Below are 25,315 nucleotides of genomic sequence, written 5' to 3' on the forward strand. Positions count from 1 at the left end.
TCTATTGTTGTACGTCCGTTTCAGTAGAGGTGCTGGTGAAGCAGGAGGTAGGAAGGATACCGTATGCTGACACATGCACGCACACACACACACACACACACACAATAGTATGGTTTCCCTGTGCTTCTCCACAGGATGCTGCGTGCACACACACACATGCACATGCAATACACACATATGCTCAGAACAATGCATCCACACATGCTGCTTTCATTTAATCTACTGCTGCGCTCTCTTTCCATGTGGAAAAAAACTGACATGTACTTCATAGATTCAGATCACCTGTTGAATCACTTCTCTGGTTTCCCATCAAATACTTCAAAAGAAAGGAAGGGATGTGGGGGGAAAACTGCGGAATCTTACTGTGTCCTCACACCTTTTTTCCCCCAACAGTTCCTTCATCCGTGGAATATGGTCGTATTCACAACAGTTGTTACTATCTCTGCAGTTGATAGAGGTTTGAAGCATTTTTAATATGGCCTTCATTTAGCAATTCTTATATTTTACTCCTATCATTCCACAAAGGTGGCTTAACTCCTCATAAACTCTTATGTCCATAATTAGGCCCAAATGTTGTGTAGTAGTTATGATCACTTCTGCCAAATTCAAGATGTAATGCCTCTAAAAATCTGAATCTCATAACACATGTTACTTTCCTCAGATTAGTATAATCAAATCACGAAAACACTTTTGTCACTCCTTCAAATTAGCTCAAGTTTGGCAAAATGTTGCTCAGTTATGCCACTGTTGGGGTCATTTATGCAGGTTTAAAGCAACTTTTTGAACAAAAGAGATACTTGTTGTTTCGATGTGAAATCCCAAAGTCAAAAGCAAAGTCTGTTATATTGGTTATAATTCTACGAGACGACCCTGCGTCTGGCTTCCTGCCACACCAGTGTGGTAGCGAGTACATGAAAATTACACAGCGCACAGAACCTCAAAGAAGCCGTCACATGTTTTTTATCAGCCGTTGAGTGCAAGCTTTCATTTTAGCTGCGGTGTCTTCCATGGATTCATACCATCACCTCATTATCAGTTGTTGCAGTGTCATTATCTCTTTCATTCCAGCTTGCTTGGTTAATTTGCCTTGCTCTTAGTTTCATCAATGGCTCTAAAAGTAGACGGCTTTGCTTGCTGCCACTGCTGCTGCTGTGTTAAGACTTTTTAAGGCGCCGACTCATTTCAGGAAAAAAAAAACACTCAGTGGCATGTTGCTGACCTAATAATGTCTGACCACTTACCCTGTGTGCAGCTCAAGCGCTCCTCTGGGAATAAGAGAGAGAGAGGGTTGAGAGAGATTCAGAGAGAGCGGAGAAAGCGGCGGAGTTGAGAATGACCTCTTCGCCATTGCGTGCTACGGTTTGTTTTCAATACTGGCCACATGTTTGAGCGTTGCATAACTCCTCAGATGTGGTTTGTAAATCCTGGGGTGCTATGGTGTATGGGTGTGTGTGTCTCGTTCTTTGCAGGTCATTCTCATAAATGCTGATCACACCATTTCAAGAGTCTGTTTACTGAGAGGTTGATGTTAGGAAAGGTAATTTTCCAGTCATTCATGCCGTTAATCTCCCTGCTCTGCTCCTGTGCACTGCACAGCTATCTGGCTGTGTCTCCCTGTCTTAACACTGTGGCTCAATTAAAGGCTAATTAAAGGGCCAGTCCATTGAAAACAGGGATGTCTTTGTAGTGCTGTTTGCACAGGTGGTGTGCTTCACATGTCACAGTGGTGTCAGATGTACACATCAAGGCTCCACACATGGACACGCATTAGCGTTCAGGCATTGGACACTTGTTTGCACACTAGAATGGGGCCGGATGCATTCTTTCAATGGCATCATTTATTTTTCTTCAATTATGCCTATTTCCTTTTGCAACATGTGTATTTGCAATAAATGAATCAACCTGATAAAATAAATATTTTGAAGGCATTTCACTGCCAAGCAAAACAAATAATATATTATGTCCTGCTTATCTCCCCTACCTGTCAGGGAGTACTTAAAAGGTGAAGGGATGAGTGCATCATGGATTTTTCTATACATTTAGATACTGACTCTCTCTCTTTCAACAGAGGTTTTGATTGAAGCTCTCTGAAACTGTGTCACTAATTAAAATGTTGTCCTAGGCTGTTTTAAAATGAGTTTTAAAATTTTGTGTCAACTTGTTGACAAAATAAAATGTTCTGCCACACGTTTTATGATTTGACAGAGGAAGTACAGTATTTTGTATATTTAAATACTTTCTCTCGAACATCTGCCATATTTGTCAAGATTTACAACAACATGTGGCGCATTTGTCTAATCTGGTACCAGTTCCTCTCGATGTGTGAGCATCGGGAAGCACTGTCTACACTTGAAATGATCCTCTCGCTGTAGCGTGCCAGACCACAATGAGCAAAGCAAAATTTGTGAGCTAATTTTACAACTGTGCTGTAGGTCCCAGAAGCCGAACGTGTTCTCGATGAGTCCTGTCACTCCAGTAAAGGTGGAGCTTGTACCGAAGGACATCGAGAATACGGCAGCTTGTGTTAGTAACACTCAGGAAAGTGCACGGTCCCACGATCACAGTGTGTTAACCAGCAACTTTTGGTTTGTCTCCATGTATCACTAAAAGGTTGCAGGTTGCAAAACAATGTCCTTTTCATATAGATAGTCCCTCTCTATCTGCTGCCTTTACAATATGTATTTCAAAATGAGAAGCCTTTGACTGAAAATAACTTGGAGGGGGAGAACCACTCATTTCTCAGCAATGACATGTTTTGGGTAGTTGACCATAATAGGCTGAACTCTCACCCTCAAACACACATCCACCGCCACGACACACTCTTGCGCACACACAAACAGTTGGATTGGGTTTTCTTGTCACTGCTCTGATCTATTGTGAACTGACCACCCACACTGCAACAGAAACCTCCCCAGCATATGAGATTCATCAGCCAAACCTGCACTTTAACTTCTAAACCACATTTGGCTTAAGGTGTCTCAGCCATGGCAAAATTGCAAACAGGCTGAGGATGAGTCCAAAAGGCATTTCTTGGTAAAGGCAGGTCTGCTGGATCACTGCTTTTACATTTACATGAGCTGCAGATAAGTGTCATCCTGTGTTTCACCCGTCTGCTGCCACTAGCTTACAGGGGATGTGCATTTCCACTGACGTATAGTGAGGAGAGAGAGCGGGGCTGAGGTTAACCAGATGAAGGCTGTTATAGAGATAAGAGGTCGCATTTGGTCACGGAAGGACCAGCTATGGATTTAATGGGGATGACAGGTGAATAAATGGTTGAAATCCATTAACCCTCCCACGACACCGGCTTAAGCATTGCACCTAGCCATTACACTGGCCTCTGTTACAAGCGGTTGTATATACTGTGTGTGTGTGTGTGTTTGTGTGTGTGTGTAGGAAGGTGTGGTTTAACTTGAGATTCCCACTCTGCTGCACGCGATGCCTGAGAATCTGTGCTGTTTGAGGATTTACTGAACAAGCTTTAGGGAATCCCCCCCACATTGGCACATACATAAACACATACACATGCACACACACACACCTTTAGGATATGTAGCTGAGATAGTTAACACTCATCAGGTGGAATCAGTCAAAAACGATGGTGCTCATAAACAAACAGACTATGTGGATACAAAACCCTGATGTGGTGCAGTTTCAGATGCTGCGTACTCTTGCATAGACACAGTTCCGTATGCCTCCAGGATGCCGCGCTATCATACCTGACATCAATCACGTGAGATGACACTACACACGTCATTACACACGTGCGCACCCATTATCTGCGCCTCAGACAGCCATTCGCATGTCCCTCCTTTCATTTCACATCCTTCAGTTGCGTGTCAGTGCCTCTTATTTCGCTCCTCATAAGAAACAATAATGTTGATGATGCACTGTGATGTGTTGTATTAAAAGTTTAAACTCAGCTCAGATGTGACTTAAGAAATATTTAAAAAGGGAGAGGAGACGCCAGGCACATCGCAGTGTATGATCCAGTTGGCGTTGGGTCAACCAGCTTGTTTAGCTTAGAGACAACAAATGGCAACAATGGCATCTTAACTATAGCAGTGTTTCCATCAATCTCTTCAAAGCAAATGTTTGACGTGGCGGAGAAAAAATGTTTTAATTGTTACTTGGAAAGTTATTATCTTGTTTTATTTTGGGTATGTCTCTTGCTGTGCAAAGTAACAAAAAAAACTAACAAACAAACAAAAAAAACATGAGAAACACATATATTGTGTTGGGACTCTGTCTTTTATTTAAATCCAAAACCATGTTTGAATAGTTTAGCATCGTCAACAATTGTAAGTTCTGCCTTCATGCGGGTTCTGCTTTCACCAAAGCTATGCAGAGAGAAATGTTGTGAAACGAGGCTCAGCATGTTTTTCTCCGATTATTTAGAATATTAAAGTCGATCCCCTCTGCTCCTCTTACTGTCCTTCCTGGCATGTCCTCTCTTCTCCTCAGGGCTTCACCGCTGGCGATTAGAGGTTATAGTCTAATATTTGAAAAAATAATAATAATCATGTACTGATGTTGACATCGGAGAAGTGTTGAAATAAGAGAGTTTTAATATATGGAACAGTTTTTCTTCTCCTGAAAAACACAGAGAATGCATCCTCCTTCCTAAAAATGAGTCCCTTTAGGTACAAAGTAAAGCTCACGCAAATAGCAGAAAATGCATGTAATTAGTGCTTCTAAATTTGCAGTAATGATGAGGACTCAACGCTTTTGATGTTGCCCAAAGCATTTCAGTTAGATCAGTCTAGACAACGATGGTGGTGCAGTATAATAAATGGGTTCATCATCTTGTTGGAAGCTACAGAATAAATCAGAGCGACTAAGTCATTTGGTTGGCGGTGTGTCCAATTATCTTTCAAAAGACAACTGTACAATTAGGGTCTAAATCTATTGCTCTCTTATCTCTCACATGCTAACCATCTGGTTCTGTGCGAACACGGGCCAGACTGGATTGGGTTTAACACAAACCCTGGGTCTGCCTCGCTAAGACCCACTAAGTATCACAATGAAACTTGAAGCATGTTAGAGACACATCTGGAGCTCTCCTTTACAGTACAGTGGAGCCACGAAGGATTTCTCCTTTCCCTCTAACACATACTTTTTTCATGTTTTATTGTCTGGTGGGGAAAAGACTTTGAATCTTATTCTGTGTTCGTTTTATGGCAGTTCCCACCCTGGATTCTCTTGATGCTTTCCTCTCTCCCTTCTTTCTTTCCTCTCGGCTCTGGTGTTAGTCAGTAGCATGGGAATGGATTCTTGCAACATGATACTGAGGCGGCCTTGAGTTCAAATCCAATTGTTCTTCCATAAACATAATGACTATTTGCTCACACCCGAGCAGATTGTCATATAATCATCTCAGCATTACATCAATAAAGCCTTTTGTTTTGTACCAGGCTTTTATTTTTTTTTGAAGTTTTGAATGCACCATTACTTCGGAATCAGTGGATAAATTGGTTTTAATCTCATAGGGGAGTGCCATTCATACTTGCTGGAACAAATTAATGACTTGAAAGATCAAACTTAAGTGATGCACATTAACATCTGAGTGAGGCTGGGTTATACTCACTGTGTTCCGCATTCATGGAGAGGCGCTTTGCAGTTTCACATGCGATACAAACCTAGTAATTGGTAGAATATTCAATTTCTATCAATAAGCAGTTCTTAATGTTACACACTGGACATTTAAACATCAAGATAAGTGAGCTTCTCTGTAATTGTGTGCATAATCCTGAAGGCAGATCTGAGATCAGAAGTCCCCATTTGTTCTGGACGATGGATTCCAAACTGCATGGTGTTAGAGAATTTTGGCTGAAAATGGATGCGTCTGTGCTTAAACACACAGATTATAGCAGGCTATTTAAGGATGAGAGGCCACAGTGGAGACGGAGTTTGAATGACAAGACCACACACCGCTCTGAGAAGAGAATGACAGAGCGTTGTCTCTCTGTGTGTTTCTCTGTGTGTGAGGGAGAGAGACAGCGAGCTCTTACGCAATGGCATGCCAAGTCAAAGTGTTTTTATTTGTCCAAATGTTGGCACGCTTATACATGATTTGTCACTGATAATTCAGTGCCACGTGTTTGTATATTCAGTTATCTTAACCTTCGTATCTCCAGGGACACTGATATCATCGGCCTTGTCCAAGCATCCCTTCACATTAGTGTGAACACATGAGGAAGCCCTTCATCCAGAGTTACTCACCAGGTGTCCAGGAGTCCCATCCTAACCACTCTGGACAGATACAAAGGTATTTTGCCAGCCCTAAATGGCTTTGTGGTGCTGGTAATAATCACTGGTGTCAGTGTGGAAATCAGCTAGAGATCAGCCGCAGAGCTGAGTACTTCCTGCTCTGTTAAACTGTGGATGGGGGAGAAAAAGCTGAGTAATTGTCCATGAAATGCTTTTATGTCAGGGAGCAACTCTCTGTTAATTAATGCAGTTATCCTACTGAACTCTTCTCTTCTCTTCTCTTCTCTTCTCTTCTCTTCTCTTCTCTTCTCTTCTCTTCTCTTCTCTTCTCCTGATAAGTTGTGGCAGGCGATAAAAAAAAGGGACGGGTCTAAAAAAACCAGAGGAGAAACAGGTTTCTCTCTTTTCCCCTTTGACATGTAAAGCGTGAAAACTTGGCAGGGCCAAATTTGTTGATTGCGGGCCACTGATGTGACCCATCTGGGGCCGAAACATCGCATTAGGTCTTCGCACGCTATCCCACACTCGCTCACCCTTCTTCTGTCACATGAGGAACAGCACTGTTACTGAGTGAGGAGGATGTGGCTATTTGGCGTTTTGAGTTTGTGTAATGGTAGACTAGCCCCCAAATTCAGCAGCAGCTGTGTGTATGCCTAACATGTCTCGTGCTGTGACTGAGCTTTAAACTTTCTCTTTCTTATGCTGTCATGAGTGTGAGAGAAGCAAAACACGTCTGAAATCATGAATTTGAGCAGCATTGCGTTAGGTATCAGTCATTCTCAGCATGCTGAAGTGTCCTTGGGCAAAACTCTGAACCTCAAATAGTTATGGAGTTACACCATTGGTCAGCTCATTGAGTCCTGGACTTTGCACTTTCATTGCATTGAATCATTTCATTTATTATTTTTTATCAGCTACTTCACCATTTATCTTCTTATGGTACACCATTACGATCACGTCACAGTAAAACTTTAGCTTGAATGCCATAAAAATAGTGACTTAAAATGATGACTTTATCACACGTTATAATCAGGTCAGTATGTCAAGAGTCAAGTGTCAAATCTGACACTTGTGTGAAGGGGTTGCAATGAGACCAAGGATTTAAAAGAAAAAGGAGAAAACAAGCCACGTTTCATTAAGACGTGATGCAGAAGAGAGGGGAAGAGGCAGGCTCTGCTTCGCGTGAGCCGCTCGCAGTGACACCGCAGTGTTTTGAGCTGCTAATACTTTCCCAAATCAGAGATATCACTCTTGCTCCGGAGACATCCTGAAGCTATTGCAGAGGAATTTCTGTGGTCCCGCTCATAAATCAGACTTCAGCTGGAGGGAAAAAAAAACACTGGAGAACTTGCCTACAGTGTAACATACGGTACAGTGACGAGCAGCCGCTCTTCACTTCTACCTCAGACGTGTGTCGCACTGCAACAGGGACATGTTGTGTTTGTGGAGCTGAAGAATATTATTGATTCATTAAAAATTGTTGTTTTCTCTCATCAAATATGAAGCATTATGACTTGGGATTTGTTAGTTGAAAGCTTATGATTCACGGTTATGTCAAACCAAGCCAGTTTTTCCACAGACCACACAGTCGTATAGGTAGATTTTCTAAAATAAAAAATTGGATATGCAAACTTTAACTTTATCAGGAGCAGACGTTAAGATTGATTTGTTACATTCAAGGCACTGAAGAGATTAACAGCCCAGGAGGTTAAAGAGAATTCCTTAAAACCACAGAACCACAGTGAAGCATGTACAATAAAGAGCATGAAAAAAACCAAAGAGGAGTTACAGATAAGTGGATATGGGCGCTGGTCCAGCGGTGTTGCCCACAGGTCTCAGCTGTGGGGCAACACCAAAGAGCCAGAGTGGGGCTTTACAAGCTGCTGAGGCTAAATGCTGGTTTACTGACACAGAGAGGGATGTGAGGTTCATTAGTGTGGTGGTGATAATTGCAAGGGTCGTTCCAGAAGCGTGTTGCGCATTATGTTCCACATTTAGTGCACGTGAGAATTTCTGCACTGCTGTTTTCAGACTTTTGGGAATCCAATCCTTTGGATCTGTTTAACTTTGACCAAGTATTTCCAAAATACATATCTCCCTGAAGTCACGTCAGGGCTCAGTGCTTCGACCGTCGGCGGTTTTGAAGACCGTCAGATATGTGCATCCATGTCTGCTTGATTACATTTCTATCTCCATCTTGAAAACAAATATCAGATGCACATAATCTCATCTTGCGTTTCATCCAGCCGCTGCCTCTATAAACTAACATAAATCTCCTCAAATCTAATTATGTAATGACTGGATGTTACCTTCTATTTACATAAATCAACTTACCCAGCAAAATGTTCTCTGAAACTTTTTCCACATTTGTCCTCCGCCTCAGCATTACAGCACTTCTGTTTATCATCTGCAGATTTTCTACAGAGTCGACCACAAAATGTAGCTGAATATTGTTTATTTTATTTTTTTTGATGGACAATGAATAAGTCTTAACTGAAGAGGAAAAATGCTCATGTTGGCTATTTTGTTGAATGATGTATTAATATCAAATTAATGATTAGTGACTGGGCCGGCCTTACATCATGTTTAGCCTCAAAATGCATTTTGTCCTTTGTGGTTAAGGGTTATTATGTCTGGTAATGGATATTCTTGTCATTTGCCATCATCCTCCAGCAATCAACCTTAAAGCAAATGTGACAGTGGATGTAATTGCCTCCATTTCAGTTTTTCTGTTTTGTAAATTGTTTTCTTCATCTGCTTTCATACCACAAAGAATGTGTCTTAGACTGGAGGGTTGTATAAATGCTCGAAGCAGTGAAACACTGTGCGATTTAGAGGCTCAAAGGCTTTTAGGCCAGTGAAGGGAGAAACTCAGTTTTGTCTGGTGACCCCACCACCTTTGGCCTTACTGTCTTAACCTGAAATGACTTCTCCTTTTCCTCTGATCCAACCATAAACACATGCAGACACAGATACAATTCTTGTTTTCTCTTCATTTCTTTTACGAAAACCCTACTTTAGTGTCCTGTTTTGATTAACTGATGTAGTTTAATACAGTGATACCGACTATGCTTTAAAGGCAGGGGAAGTCATTAGCTTTCATGACCACATGACATCTTTAAATCGGCCGTGCTTTGCCTAAAAGTGACCCCTTTTGCAGTTGATTTTTAGTTTAAAATTTGTGACATCTACATGCCTCGCAGTGATAAAATGTGACACCTGCAAGTAACATGTTTTCAGAACAAGTGGTGACATGTAAGCTTAAAAACAGTAGCTACGATATGCATTTATATACAAATTAACAATGAACATGTCATGTTAAATACAGAGTGTATGACATCTTTATTTTTCCTTGCACACGGCCCTTTTAATATTTCCTCGAGAGGGATCGTGGGAGAGTATGCATGTTCAGTGAGAGAACCTGTCTTCCTGTTTGGAGAGGAAAGACAGGCGGGTGATTGTTTACACTTATGTTACATATATACAGTCAGTAGTATCACGCTAACACCATATGCCAGGAAATCAAGTGGCGACTGAGTGGCATCTAAAGCAAAGTCCCGCCATGCGTGACTCTCTTCTGACTTTGCCCGTTTTAGCAAGCTTGCGTGATCCGACCATCACTTCCCATCAAGCCTTCTGCCTGCCTATATCCTTTAGTCACACGCACACATACGCGCATATACACAAACACACATATTGCCTCCTGGGGCAATCGCACAGGGGTACATGCCCTCCCTCCCTGTGCCAAAAGAAGTGATTGGAGCAAATACTGTTAGTAGAAACCGGCTTGGATTAGAGCGTCGTGATGACATGCAATGGTCGCAGATGGTCAAATAAGAAGACAGTCACGATATAATACGTCCACATCTCACAAAGGACATATGTGCCTGGACTCACCTCACTTAGTTTCACCTGTCCTCACAGAGTTTACATTCAGAGTAAATACCAGAGATGTCCAAGTGTCCAAGTAGCTCGACTGACAGTAAACCCATTGTTGACCATTTCTAAAATATGGTTCTGGTGTTTCTAACTTTGGTGAAGCTGCAGAGACACAGATTCGATCATGATGGGATCATCTCCACTGACATATTATGTGGAAGAACATTGTACAATAACTTTTTGATGAGATTGATTTTAATGAGGTTGAATGATATTCAAAGGAGGACACTGTGGACAATATTAAGCTTGAGGCAACACATCTGATAGATACATTAATGTATTCTAAAAAAAAAAAAAGAGTAAATCTGATTCATAATGCAATCTGACATTATCATCATTTCAATAACAAGGAGGGATTTAGTCTGGGTGCATTGGGGGTGACAGTTTTGATTCAAATAACTGTGAATCTTTGCTTTTAATGTGATTGTTCTGTCAGTATCCGCTGTTTGCCTGCCACCCCCACGGCCTTAATACCCTCCAGCACCGGGGCGGAGGTGTTAGGAGACAGATAACCAGATTACTGTTGGGTTAGCATGTCGCTTAATGAATTAGCTCTGTCGGGGGCTAAATTGTTGAGTCATATTATTGGTGAGAAACGTGGGAGAGGAGTTAAAGGAATCATAGAGGCTGATCTGGAAAGAATATGTCATTTCATTGTTCTTTCCATGATGTAGTTAATTGTTTTAAAATGTGATTTTGATAATGGAGATGACGAAAAAAACAAAACATGCTTTTTTTCACCCTGCATCGTGCTGTTGTTCTAGATTACCTGCTTTACAGATTGGTTATGGACAAACAAACATACACACACACACACAATAGACACAGAACACCACTGTCGATGCACACTGACTGACAAGTTAATGGCTGTCATGCATAAAGCATGAGCTGTATCGTGAATATCACTTGATCCTGCACAACCCTGGACACATTAACCACCTCACACCCATTTAATTACACATTGGTGGGCTTAGGTGTGTGCATGTACTTGTATTAGTTGTCTCTTGAGGACCTTCTCTGGCATTAACACCAATCTTATCAGGACTAGAAGTCCTCATGTACAAAAACCGGGTCCTATTGAGGCAGTTTTAGATTAAATTAAGATTTAAATTGTGGTTAGGTTAAGGTTAGGGTTAGGCATTAACTGGTAATGGTTAAGTTCAGCTGTCCAAATTAATGCAGTGTCCTAAGCAAACCTGCGTGTGTGTACAAATTTAAAAAAAGTTTCATTTCATGGGCTGATAAAAATCCTCCTATACATTTTAAGCTAAATAAAGACTTTAAATCTCCATTCGACTCAATGTATTGGCGCACAAACGTTTTGAGGAGACATCCTTTACCCAGTATAATGCCCTAACAGTTGTAAAAATACCTCTGTGCTCTCCCCACCCTCGTTTCATGCTCAGCTTCGCGTGCTATGGCTTCATTTCTCCCCGCATAACTTGGAGCATTGAGTCACCTTCCTCCGCTGACATGAATCGAAGTTCAGCAAATCAACACAACTTGTTGGAGTTGTGAAGTGTTCTTTCCGTCTTAGTGGTTAGCATTTGTTTAGCAGTGCGTGCTACGGCAGCATTAGTGCAGTTTCCCTCCCATATGGATTCAGCTGCACAGACCATCTGCCCATTATTATTTGCCTCAATGGGCCGAAACGGCACCATAATCTTTTCAACAGATTACCTTCATGATCTGGAGATGCTGTATGTATAAACAAAAAGGTAAAATCAACTTTTTTTGTGGTGTTTTTCCACAATATGTATTCAGTGTTCTGTTTATAGTGACCACAAAACAAGTGACGGTTGCTTTGCGACAGGCGAACAGGGAAGAGGATGTGAGTGGGTTAATCTGGGCTTGTTGTACTTCTCTCTCCCTGGTATTTAGAATAATATGAGTGACACACATTGGCACGCAACATGTCCCACTGTCGACTTGTTACCTTGGCTGTCCTTTCAATCTTTCTCCTCCTGTCTTGAGCAGCAGTGACATTTGACTTAAGAGGAAAAAACTAATAATTACTCCCTGAGTTGTTATAGTACTACTGTATGATGAAGACTCTGTGACTGTTTATTCTTTAAACATGTGAGGCTCGAAGTTTTTTAAGTTTTGAAAAACCAAGATATATTAATATTGCCGTCTTCCTCATTTAAATCCGTGGCTCTCAAACTGTGCCACCAGTGGTACGCAAACTTCTTCTGGTGGTACTTGGAGGAAAATCTGAAATACAACTTATCTCTCTCTTCATCTTAATCTAATTTGGCTTTACTAGTATATGTGAGGAAGAGGAGGATAATGAGAGAGCTGTTATTTACAACACTGTATTTTAACGTTGGTGATAATGGTGTTACTTCTACTGGAGTTCAATATTTTCTCAGGTGGTGCTTGGTATAAAAGTTTGAGAACCACTCAATTAAATAATTCGAAACATTACATTCACCTGTGTTTGTTTATAAAGCATGAGAGTTTTTAATTTTCAAAATGATCTCTAATCCAACCGTACAACCGCAAGGTTGTGCTCCACATGAACGTACACGTAAAGTTGGCTATTTAAGTCCTGGCTTTTGAATCTCTGAAAGACTGCTCGTGAAAATAGAGATTGTGTGAGTACAGAAATAGACAGCATGTGCTTTATTGTGGCCAGGTGGGGTTCCTGAATGCAACTTTTATTAACCGCCAGCTCCTTGAGAGAGCAACAAGCCACAGCCATCCTCATCAAAACAAGAATTCAAGGAAAAGTTATTTATGGAGTCGCTATGAAAACACATGCACACTCACACGCAAGAGCTAATGTTTCTGACAGAACAGGAGAGTGGATCTCAGTTGTGAATAATAAACAGCCTCCACTTCATACGTTCAACACACTTCTTGTATTAGAAATAAATCAGATCTTGCCTTTCTGATCTCACCTACAATCTTTTATTTTCATAGCATCTGACCGCCATGGTTCCACACACAGATTATGTCACACGGCCTCACAAATAACAACTTCTTTATATGTTTTTGTCCTTTTGTGTACAGTTTGTAATTGCTGGGGTGTGTGTGTGTGAGTCATGTGGGAGTTTGTACCCCAAACCCCCACCACCATAAAAAGAAAAGAATCCTGGGCAGCAGCAGAAAATCTGGAGCGTCTTGTTGCATTCAGTTAGGAAAATACACTATTGCATTCATTTGAGTACAGTGAAAATAAAAAAAAAACACGTTCCTGCATAACTGGCTCATGTCACGCAACACATGCCTGAATGCAGCCTGTGTGTGTGTGTGTGTGTGTGTGTGAGAGAGAGAGAGCGAGAAACAGAAAGAAGGAAAGTGCAGGTTGAGAGCACATTCTCCGTGAGCCTCCATCCATTTGCATCCTGTTAGTTTTTGTAATTGTGTGTGTAAATATTGCACCATGTCGGCCTTATGTTGTGGTTAATTTTTCCGAGGCTTGACAAGCTGAATTTAGGAGTGTTTAGACAGCTATTTAGCTCGTTCTGCTTGTGCGTTGCTCGTTCCCTGGGTTCATCAGAAAAGCAATTTTCCCAGAGGACAAACATCATCCTCGCGTAAAACATGTGCTCCACACAATCAGTCACGTTGCTTATTTATAGACGCAATAAAACGACATTCATATTGTGATTGCTGTAATAGTCCTCCACTGAGTGTGTAGAGAGGGCATGGCGTCACGCTTACGACGCACTGTGTAGTTAAGTCACATACAGTAGCGGTGTACATGCTGTAGAGAAGTTGCCATACCAGTCTGTTTTGCCCAAGGGCTCATGTGTGGAGACACATTACTCCTGTATAACATAATAACATAGTGATGAGCGCGTCGGCCTGCCAACTAAAATAGAGAAGTGGAAACAATTGAGTTTACATCCCGACCTCCATTCTGTGTGATCCCACTTGCTTTGTCAGAATATCACTTCCCTTTCTCTTCAGTATCGAGGTGTACAAGCAATTCCTTTGTTTATGTTCTATTCAGGCATCAGTGTTTTTTTCCTGCCCCCTCCTCCTCCTCCTCGCTGCTCCACATGCACAAAAATCACTCACTCACGTTCTAATCTCCTTTCAAAGATGGATATTTGTGATTCCAGCAAAAGTACTTTTTGTCCATTTTGTTTTGTCAACAAAGGGAATTGCTCTAAATCCTGGTAATCTATCCCATGAAATGTAATCTCATATGTCACAGTGGAAACAAAACATTCTACAATATCAGGAAGATTATGACCCTCAATCCTACATTTATATTGTAATCAAGGATGATGGAAGGGCGAGTTGTTGCAGTGGAGGAAAAAAAACTCTCCTCAAAAGTTTCTTTCACTGACTCTTACATTCTCGTTGCCACATTTTCAAAAACAGAGAAAAAAAAGTTGAAATAGTCTTGGATTTGGACAGGGCGAGAGCCGGACATTTTTGATCTGTGGCATAATGAAGTATTAGCTTCCATTACAGTGCAGGCTTAACCTTTTTGCGGAGCACCATTGAGCTCTTGCCAGCAGTCATCAATATTTAACAGCTGTTGCTATTATGAAATTCTTTATGGGCTAATGTGGCTCGCCGGCTTGCACGCAAGGCCTTGGCTGTCCGCCAGCAGCTTGTCAGGAGGAAGGGGGGAGGATTGACAGACGGCTCGCTCGCGTGACAACCAGCCCTTGATCAGCCAGCTTCTCTCTCTCTCTCTCTCTCTCTCTCTTTCTGTGTGTGCTGGTGTTGCTCTCTCCACTGTGGATTTCCTGTGCTTGCAAAGAGAGAGAGAGAAGAAGAGCGCTGAGGGAAGGAGGCGGGAATAGGCAAAGGAGGTGGCTGTAAGCCAACCCAACCTCAAACACACACATATGCACACACACACACAGTTCTCTCTACTCACGCAAGCCTTGTGGGAGAGGCGGGGAGGGGAGGAGGGGGGAGCGGCGGACTGCTGTGCTGTGCAGCGCTTGCATACAGGTCTGCAGTTCCTCTTTTGAAAAAGCAGACACACACGGCAGAGGATCAGCTGCCAAAAGATGGCACCCGTGCAGCCTGAAGTCAGGTGAAGTCAGAAAATATGGACGTGGATTTCCATAAGTCTGAAGAGCAGGGCAAGTTTTCTTGGGGCTGTTTTAATGTTATGTTGAGGAAGTATTCAGTACTTAGTTAAAAGTAGAAATACTGCAATACCTCAATACTCCACTGCATTATAACAAGACATTTGAGAGCATCATTATTTACAATGTTTTGGAATTAACGGTCAACATTTCTCAACATTTTATGGACCTAACAAGAACTTGATTAATCAAGAAATTAATCAACAGATTAATCAATCATGAACATAATCATTTGTTGCAGCTCTAGTCCTGCATAAAAATATCAGTAACACTTTGAAGAAACACATACTTAGAAGTTTCAGACTAGTCTTATTTAAACAACGATAATGACATATTAGGATCATAATCATTATATAGTATGTTGTACATGTAGTTGCAAATAGTTGGTCATTGGATTCTGAAGTTCTGTGATCCCTATCTGTCAGGTTCCAGAGATGGGTCACGGAAGATGTATTTGGGTCACCAAATACAGAAGATTGCAGAGAATTTTCCTTATATTCAATATTTATTCAAAAACATGCATAAAAGAGTTGCAAAAGTTATTCATGTATCAAACATATAGCTCAATGGCTGTTTTACTCATTCAAGATAGTAGCAGAGATTTTGCACTGTCACGATTTATATTGTGAATTAAATCACAATTGTTTGTCATCTTTAAAAAGAGGGTCCCCATAAAAAGTTTGGTAAATAACTGCTTTAGTTTAAATTACAACTAAATGCACTTCCTGTTTCAATTAAAATAGCCTCAGTTTGGCCATGGGATTTTGAATAACTTCAGCAATAGGTGACAGGATTTTCGCAGTGACCACCTGTGTGCGTGCAGAACCGAGCAGCAGCTTCCACTGTGTCCGTGTGTGTGCGCTGCAGCCATGTATGAACACTCATCTGCTCTTTACTGCACACGCACAGAAAGGGAGCGTGAGCTAAGTAGAATGGTCTCGGTGTATTTTCTACCGCTCATTTCAGGACGCATGCTTTGCACTCTTGTACTCTTGTCGTCAATAAAATGTTTGGAGTGATGTGAGACTCCTCTGGGGCACTCTTCGACATAATGTCATGCCACGACATCATGCAATCTAATGCTCTAAAGTACAGGTCTGCATTAAAATATTCATCCCTGCATCTTCCATCATTTTGTGAGACATCTTTTTCTCTTTTATGCCCATTATCCCCAGAATAAAGGGATGTCAGTGACACTATGAGTCCACAGAGACCCATCCTCCACCACGCTCTCCCCTCTTATTTCCTTTTCTTTCTCTTCATAAGCTGTCTCTTTCTGGGCTGTTATTGATAGTGTGGAGGGAAGTGGCTTCAAATGAATGTGCCAAAATCATCAGACAAACACACATCGCTTCAAAGACAGACTCACCGCACCCAGTCCAGGCTGCAGAGATTAAGCACTCCTTCCTGAACTTAGACACGTATCAAACACAAACACCTTGATCTGCTTTTTCACCTCAACAGAAGCGGTGGCGATCATTCGTATGGCATGCAGCAGTCTAAAGCAATCATCCTCATGTCTCATCAAATTTTATAGCCAGTCATTACTGAACAGAAGCCTGTATTTATCGAGGTAACATCAGGTCTAACTCTGGGTTTTTAGTCCCATGAGGACGGTTCACATTGTACCAGAGTAAATCACCATGGTTACTTGTGTTGAACCTGTTAACCTACAGATTAAAAACATGATGATACATTTCACACTGTTAAAGATGGCTATTGCTGTTAGTACCAGTGTTTCTTCCCTTATCTTTATCCATGTTTCTGTTGATGTTGCTTGTAAATGCTGAGAATGGTCGTTGATTATCGGTTCTGAGAGCCAGAAAACAAAAGATATCCTGGAAATGATGCACTTGCTTTGTAGTACAGGCCCCAGCCTTCACTTATTCTCATCTATTTTTACCACACAAACATAATCACTCATCTGATGTCGTCACTCGTCGAAGGTGTTCACTGAACCAGACGAGGCACTTGTGACTCAAACTGTAATTGAGGCATAACTGTTGCTTGATATTTGCTGGGTGGTCGCTAATAATTTGTGTACTCAGTGGAAGTGGAAATACAGACGTGGCCAACTCAAGGAGCTAGACTCTTTGAGCCTCACCCTTTGGCAGCATCTGTAACCCTCCACTTTTCACTTTTCACTTAAACTCCTGTCCTCACACAGAGCACATAAACGCCTCACCATTACCTACTCTGTTTTCCTTTTTCGACCAGAGTGGGAGAAAATAGAGGTGAAGAAAAGCAAACCCCAAGACACGAGTGGTGCTGAATAAAGCCTGTATTGTTGGCTGAGGAAGTGCCGCTGCCGATAATTAATCATCCCGTGTGTTTGTCTTTCCTGACGCTGCATCCTCTCCAAAATTTGCCGTAAGAGAGAAAACAAAAATACATGAGGCGTTGAAAGAGGAAAATGAAGAGGCTTATTAGCTTCATTTCCCTCTGCAATGGTTTCCACTGGTCGGATGATATTGTGGTGATTGAAGAGAATGGTTTTGTGTGTATGCACGTCTGTTTGTTTGTATGTTTGCGCCTAGCGGAGGTGATGACAAAATTCTTAACATTATTACTGGCGTTTATGAGTTTATGGAGCTGCTCGTCAGTGTTTTTCATCAGCTCCTGAAAAGATTTATTATTTCAGTCTTTATGTCCGTGTGTAGCATGAATAAACCAGGGAAATGAATGATTAAACATGAAAAAAAATCAATGCAGATAAAATGTATGGATGAAAAAACAGACGCATTAGCATTTGCGTGCTTCAGAGAGGAGTTAAGAGGAGGGCGAACTCTTCCGACATCACGAAATCAGTTGTCGATTGCCTGCGATGCCGAGTTGAACAAAGAAAGGGTGGAGGGATGAGGAGGAGGAGGGTAGAAGAAGAGCGGTTAGGTTAGGGGGAGGGAGGGACAGAGGATGGGAGATGGTAGAAGGTTAAAGGGGGAGGAATCAAAGGGCGTAATGGGGTTATTTGATGGGGGTGGGGTCAATGTGAAGATTCGTACATATATATACTTAGATAGTTTTTCATAATGAGGGTGTGTGTGTGTGTGTGTGTATTGCGTGACTAATCTGTGCCTGCTACAATGAGTGACGGAGTGAAGGGCTGATCTCTTGGAGTGAGCCACATGCCCCCTGACAGCACACCCACAAGAGAAACACGCAAACATGCCTCCAACACGCAACGCACACATCACCATCGCACATGTGACAGTTCTGCACGCCACACTCGTATAGGCTAATTGCATGTGCACACATGCTGGCATGATAGTAGGTGGGTGCTCCTCTCTGGTGGTGGAGCGGCGCACCTTAAACGCAATATTTGATGGAAACTTACTTACTTACTTATGTGTCTATTTTTTTTAAGAAATATGTAAATTTATGAAGTTAGAGTCCAGTGTTTGAAAAAGATCACATCGCTGAGAGTGAAAATGTATGGTTGGGATTATTTGTTTGTCATGCAGGAGAATTGTCACTATACTAGAATTTCAAACGTGATCTACATACAGGAAAATACTAAATACCATGTAATAATGAAATATATATACATATTTTTGAGCAAAACAATCATTCACATCAATGCCAATGGTTGTCTGATGCAGTGTAAAAGAATACAGTATAATTTAACGGTAACTGTTTATTTACTGTACATCTGGTGGAGTTGTTTTAGCTGAATTTAGTGTAAAAACAAAATTGCCCCTTATGATATTTTTTCCATATTGTCGTTTTATTTGTAGTACTTTTTTTTCTCAAGAGTGTGTCTTTCCGTCCTTTGAGAATAATCCCTCCCCTCTAACGTGACCCACTTTACCTGAGTTTGCTTTGCATTTCTAAGTAATCTATTCACCTTTGAGAGCATTTTTAAAAATGTTTTATTTACGTTTTTGTTGGAAGACAAAGATTTGCTTGTGTAACACCTCATTCAGGGTCATTCCATCCATCCACCCAGTGTCTACAGCTTTATCCTCCACATAAGGGTATAACATAACATTAAACATTAAAATTAGACAAAATAAAAAAGAAGTGAACTGAAAAATTGATTTACCAAACGACAGATACTCATATGACAGATGGCAGTTGATTCATGAACAATAGCATAAGCTGATGTGTTTGCAGTATGCACAAATCTGTGCTCTGTAAGTATCTGTATGTTTGAAGCACTTCTCTCTGCTCAGGATGCTTCCCTCTACCTCACTGTGAACCTGCGATCTGTCCATGTGGCCGTATCGTGTGAGAGCGATCCTGTAAAGTCGTGAAATCCTCTTGTTTGGTCTTGTTAGACAGGCCCACCTCTCAGACTAAAACCTGGAATTAGTGCGGCGCTAAAGGAGACTGATACAGTTAATGTGTCCACCACATGTCTGAGTGCAGGTCCAGCTCTCTCGCTCTCTCTGCTGAATCGCTGAGGCTGTGGGAGAACTGGCAAAACACACTCTGGAAGTTCTTAAGTTGCTCTTTGTTGACACAAGTGTTTGTGTCTTCTCTGAATTCTCTGTGCAGCAGTGCAATAAACTAAAGAGTGTGAGATGCGTTTGATTTTTACTTAGCAGTACTTTGACACAGCAGCTAGCCTATGTATCGAATATATCACTGCTGTTATTAATACAGCAGTGATTGTTAGTGTCTGCTCTTCATTTATCCACCTGCTCTTGTGATGGGTTTAAGTCCATTTTACAAGACTGTTTACCTTTTTTTTTTTCTTCATCTTTTCCTGAAATAGCAAGCCAAGAGAAGCCCGCTAGGAAGCATATCATCAACTCCACATCCTCCAACCCTGAACCCAGAAAAGAGAGTCTTCCAATGGCCACCACCGTCAACGAGAGCGGCCTCCTCCTGGAGGTAAGGAACCAAATGGCTGTTGTTTGTGTGTGTATTGTGGATTTTTTTCTCTCTGTGTGTGCAGGTATGTGTGTGGGCATGCATGTTAGGATAGTTTTATTTCTAGCAAGTCATTGTCAATGAAACAATGAAACTCTCGTCTGGAGGTGTGTGTGTGTGTGTGTGTGTGTGTGTGTGTATGTGTGTGTGCCCTGCGCCCTCTGCCCTGACCCCCTTTGTTGCCCTGGTGTTGCGTGACATATGAGGGAGTCAGCAGTGGCAGAGCTGATGAGGGAGGTGGGGTCTCGCACCCAGTGAAGTGTGTGTGTGTGTGTGTCTGTGTGTCTGCTGCTCTGTCTGAATGCATGCGGTCGTGTGTGAAAGTGAGCAGAGGAGAGTGAGAAGAACACACCAAGCCTGTCAGCAATCATCAGTGTTGTCAGTTGACCTAAGACCTGTAATTAAATTTTTAACAACAGATTAATTATAAGTGCATATATTTGCCCTCACTTTGAAGCACGAGTATACTCTTTGCTTCAACAACATTATCTCAGGACATTGTCACACGTGCGTGCGAGCATATTATACAAACAAATATAAATATATATATATCTATATAGATATATATACACACATGTTAAATAAATATGTTAGAATCCTTAAGAGGCCAGTGTTTCTGCTGAAGGCGTCAGAACAGACATGTTGTGGTCATCGGGATACGTGAGACTCCTCGCTCAAGCATGAGGTCATTGTCAAACTCTCAATACCTTAACAGCGAGTTGTCAAACAACAAATTGACAATGATCATTGGACCTCAATTTTGAATGCACACACACACAGAGCAGAGCTGATTCACTGATGCCTCTCTTAACATGTTCAGTTGTCTCACTGGGACGGTAAACAAAAGGCTAGATTAACCGTAGTGATGCGATGCCTCTCATTGCGTGACTCAATCTGCAACAGGGCCTCATAGCAAACTCTGTTGTTATGGTGATGGGACCCTAAGGGCAGGAATCAATATGTAGGCCATTGTGTTATATATTATGTATAATATATGTATATATTATCTTTAATTCATATTGATATATAGGTACAAGTAAATTTTATAAAGAACAGATTACCTTAATCAGTTATTTCTCCAGATTTGGTCAGGACCCACAGATGGGTTGCGGGATTTTTTCTTTTCTTTTCTTTTCTTTTCTTTTCTTTTCTTTTCTTTTCTTTTCTTTTCTTTTCCTTTAAATCCAATTCAATTCAATTCAATTCAGTTGTTGGATAAGTTACTTTAAAGTTTTTTGTGTTTAGAATAATAAAAAGTTATGTTAATATTAGTTTCTTTGCAAAGTAACGTGTTACGAATGTGACGACTTTATTACATTATAATTACCAATAACATGGGACACTAGGGAATTAAAACGTTTTGGGGTGAATCAAAATTGTAACATGTTATATTACTTTGGTAGTACAAAAAGTAATATATTACAATATTATAGAGAGAGAAAATAAATACAGAGAGGGAGTCTGCCTCCCTAACTGATAATGGTCCCACATGAAGAGGAGCCTGGTAACTTAAGGCTCTTTCTCTCATTCTACTCTCATAGACTCTGGCCTGTATTTTGGGACTTAAGTGATCTGTTGGGATGATAAGGTAAAACTAGTGAGGAGGATTTGAAATTGGGAGCCAGTGTGGAGAAGCTTCTGCTCCCTGTCAGAACTCATGCTGCAGCCATTTAACTGATATCTTGATGGTAGGAGCTGCTGTAGTCCAATCTCGAAGAAACAAATTTATCACAAGCTAATTTTTCTGCATTTTTTAAGGACACAATATTTAGAATTTTCATCATTTTCCGTAGGTGTTTATTCTCTGGAGGTTTTATGTATGTGTCAAATGACATATCCTGTTCTAAAGTGACAATGTGGGCAGAAAGTTCTTCTCTAAGATGTTTAGGGCCGAGTATAATGACCTCAGGTTAGGACAGTTATGCAAGTAAAAGTCAGACTCACAGAAAGACGTTCCTTACATTTATAGACAGATGCATATCAAATTTCATGGCAGGCTTTCAGGCTGACAGTTTGCCTTTGTTGTCCCTCGAGCTGAATCCACGGCTTGAAACTTAAATAAAAATGTAAGAAAAGTTTATTCATGTGCTGCAAATGGATCCCCATCCCCATTTAACTCACTGACCAATAGCCAAATAAAAATAATCCCTCAGTACATTATCACTCAATCTATTCAAATCCTCAGTGTGTAGAATGAGGGTGTGTCCCCCCGGGTGGCAGAAGGCCGTCATGTTCATCATGACCTCATCAACGCTGCTTTCATGTCATACTGACAGTCAGACGGCAGAAAGACTTCAGAAACACTGTTGTAACATGAGACGAGGCTGCCCCACCCCCCTCTTCCCCCCTCCTCTTCATGCTTCCAAATCCAGTGAACATATATTTTATTTTTGGGCTCTGCGTGCAAAGCGCCTCTTAAGATTTGTAAGTCAAAGCTTTTAGTCTCCCAGGGGTGGTTATGGGAGCCGGGGGCGTCGTAGTTGCAGATATGTGGTGGAGCAGTCCAGCAGCAGGTGCCTGTTTCCATTACCTAAAGGCTTCAGTATGTGAGGAACTGAGGGAAATGTGAATGGAGAAAACATACAAAAACAGCATGTGGCACAGAACAGCCAGTATCAGTTTGTTCTCACTCTCTTTGTGTAATGTTTCCTACTTAAAATGAACACGGGCCACTCACGTGTGCTTTATTGATTTCATAATGAAAGTGAAGTGTTACAGCTGATCTGTAGCTGTGAAATAAATTGTCCTATTCCAATATAAGTGATGGGTATTTTTCCACAAAGGTGCTGGACTACCCATGCGTATCCATGTGTAATGTAGTTGCTTTCCCACCTGCAAAGCAAATACAAGCTATCCTGTTTATAGCTTCTGTCAGGTCAGAGGTCCGGAGCCTGTTTGTTCCAGGAGAATAAAAATGTCAAAATCTTTTAAGAAAGAAGAAGCGTTGCAGGAATTTCCATGGCATTTCACTGACTTGGAAGAAGAAATGAGAGGTGAAGCGGCTGAATAAACCCACATGAACCCACCATGTAAATTGTGGCCTTTTATGGCCTCGCAGGACCTCGTAAAATGCGACGTCACAGGACACTTTTATGCCCATGGTATGGACACAAACCTCAGATCACTGAGCCATTTAAGTTTTGAATTTCCCACGCTGTGTGAGCACACATGCTATGTAACTGAGCTGTAAAAGATACATGGATGTGAAACAAACATGGATATGAATGACGATCAAAGAAAAAGATTGGGATGAAACAGCAAAAAGCTACACTGTCCAAAAGCTGTATGTTGGATTGATATTGAACATATTGTTTTGTTTAAAGTGAAACAGGTGTACATTATTTCTTACTCAAGACGTGACTACGTTTGTGAGGACATTTTGACCTTGTGAGGATATTTTAGCTGGTCCTTAAAACGGCTTTTTGAGGGGTTAGAATTAGGTTATGGGTTAGACATTTAGCTGTGATGGCTAAGTTGGGGTAAGGAGCGAGGAAATGCATCATGTCTACGACATGATGAATTTTTTTGCTCAGATTTGAAATGCGCTTAGGTTGAGGTTAGGATTAGGCGTTGACTGGTGATGGATAAGGTTATGGTTAATGCCTTGTTTAGGCTATCCAAATGAATATGAATGAACTCAATGCAGTGTCCTAAGACGAATAGCTACACAAACCTGTGTGTGTGAGTGTGTGATAGTGGAGGGGGTCAGCCTCACACTCGCCCTCCCTCCTGGACGCTGTGACCATGTGCCAGTTCAACTTGTCAAACAACATCTGCCATGTTGTTGTTTACTATAGTCGAGACGTGTTTCTGTCACAGTGTGACTCAGATACCTACCTAGGTTTGAGGACTTCATATGACTGCAGTGCATGGTGTGCACACACACACACACACACAGCACATCATGAGGTCAGCACACAGCGTGTGCAGTGAGCAGGACATTACAGTGTTTGCTAAAGCGATTAGATCACTGCTGGGAGAAGACTGAAAGAGGGAGAAGTAAAGGGAATATAAGTGTGAAATTAAAGGCCACAGGGGTATGGACCACATAAAAATACACACACACACATATATCTACATATATGTATATATATATATATATATATATATATATATATATATATATATACATACACTTACACAAACTCACCAGGGAAGACCTGCATAGTCTCGCAGTAAAAGAGAGGTGACAGACTCTGGCAACAGCAGTCACGCAAGTCAAGTAGCCTTGTAGTTGTCACGCTATTGCAGCTGTGCGCGTGCACACACACACACACTGGAGGACCTCTTCCACATCTCCTTCCTTTCCTGTCTTTTTCTCTCTCACACCAGCTTCCCTCATAATCCATCCATCCCTCCTCATTTGACCGAAGCCAGTCATGTGTTTATTGAACATTTTCTTTTTAATCAACATTTTGTCTGCGTAAACTGTGCTTTGCCAAACACATTATTTCCCCTTGTGTGTTGCATGTGTTGGTGAAAGATAGTGCATGTGTGTGTGTGTGTGTAGCTTCTCTGCTTTGAATCAGTTTGTTTAGTGTCACAAATCAAAGCGTTTTACCAGTCAAACAGACTTAATTATCAATGTTTCCAACTCATGAAATATACAAGTTTAAATGGGAGCAAATTGTTGTGTGTGTCATCTTTCAGAATACCATTAATGTAAGTTTCTACAGAGAACACTCTGAAAAGACATTTTGGATTAGAAATCAGAGGGTTTTATTTGGCCCACTCAGTACCACAACCATCTGTCTTTCATTCCCCCACAAAGTCATGTATCATTCTATCGTTGTTTTTTTTATATCGTTGTTTGCTATTCTCGGAAAAATGGAAAGAACGATTGAAATCAAACTTTATTCTATAAAAGGTGCAGCTGTACAGTTGGGTTGTGATTACAACCTGACTTCTGGGTTACATGTGAATTGTGCTCTCTACTGTTAGCCAAGCGAAGATGGAACTGATAAAATTCAGTTGTGTTTGTCAATTATGTATTTGTTTCTCTTGAGTTCAACTTCTGCATAAGCTGCCATGAGTCACTTCTTATTTCTGTTGCTCTCTCTCTCTCTCTCTCTCTGAAGTCTCTCACAGGTTTTGCCTTGGTGGTGAGCAGTGATGGGATGGTCTTCTATGCTTCCTCGACCATTGTGGATTATCTGGGATTTCATCAGGTGAGTTGAACAGGCCCAAATGACCACTTCAAACTGTGCTTTGTACAACATGTTGCCTGC

The 25,315-nt window shown here is 41.3% G+C and overlaps 1 protein-coding gene across 2 annotated transcripts in view; it reads left to right on the forward strand.

The window, feature by feature from the left end:
• ahrra (aryl-hydrocarbon receptor repressor a) overlaps positions 1-25,315 on the forward strand; it is a 59,454-nt gene that overhangs the window by 24,163 nt on the left and 9,976 nt on the right. For both annotated transcript variants that reach the window (XM_044043608.1, XM_044043618.1), the window contains 2 exons: positions 19,930-20,048; positions 25,166-25,255. In XM_044043608.1, the coding sequence (XP_043899543.1) occupies positions 19,930-20,048; positions 25,166-25,255 (209 nt within the window). The remainder of the gene's footprint in view (positions 1-19,929; positions 20,049-25,165; positions 25,256-25,315) is intronic.

The sequence above is a fragment of the Solea senegalensis genome, linkage group LG1 (assembly GCF_019176455.1).
Source record: "Solea senegalensis isolate Sse05_10M linkage group LG1, IFAPA_SoseM_1, whole genome shotgun sequence".
Classification (NCBI taxonomy): Eukaryota; Metazoa; Chordata; class Actinopteri; order Pleuronectiformes; family Soleidae; genus Solea; species Solea senegalensis.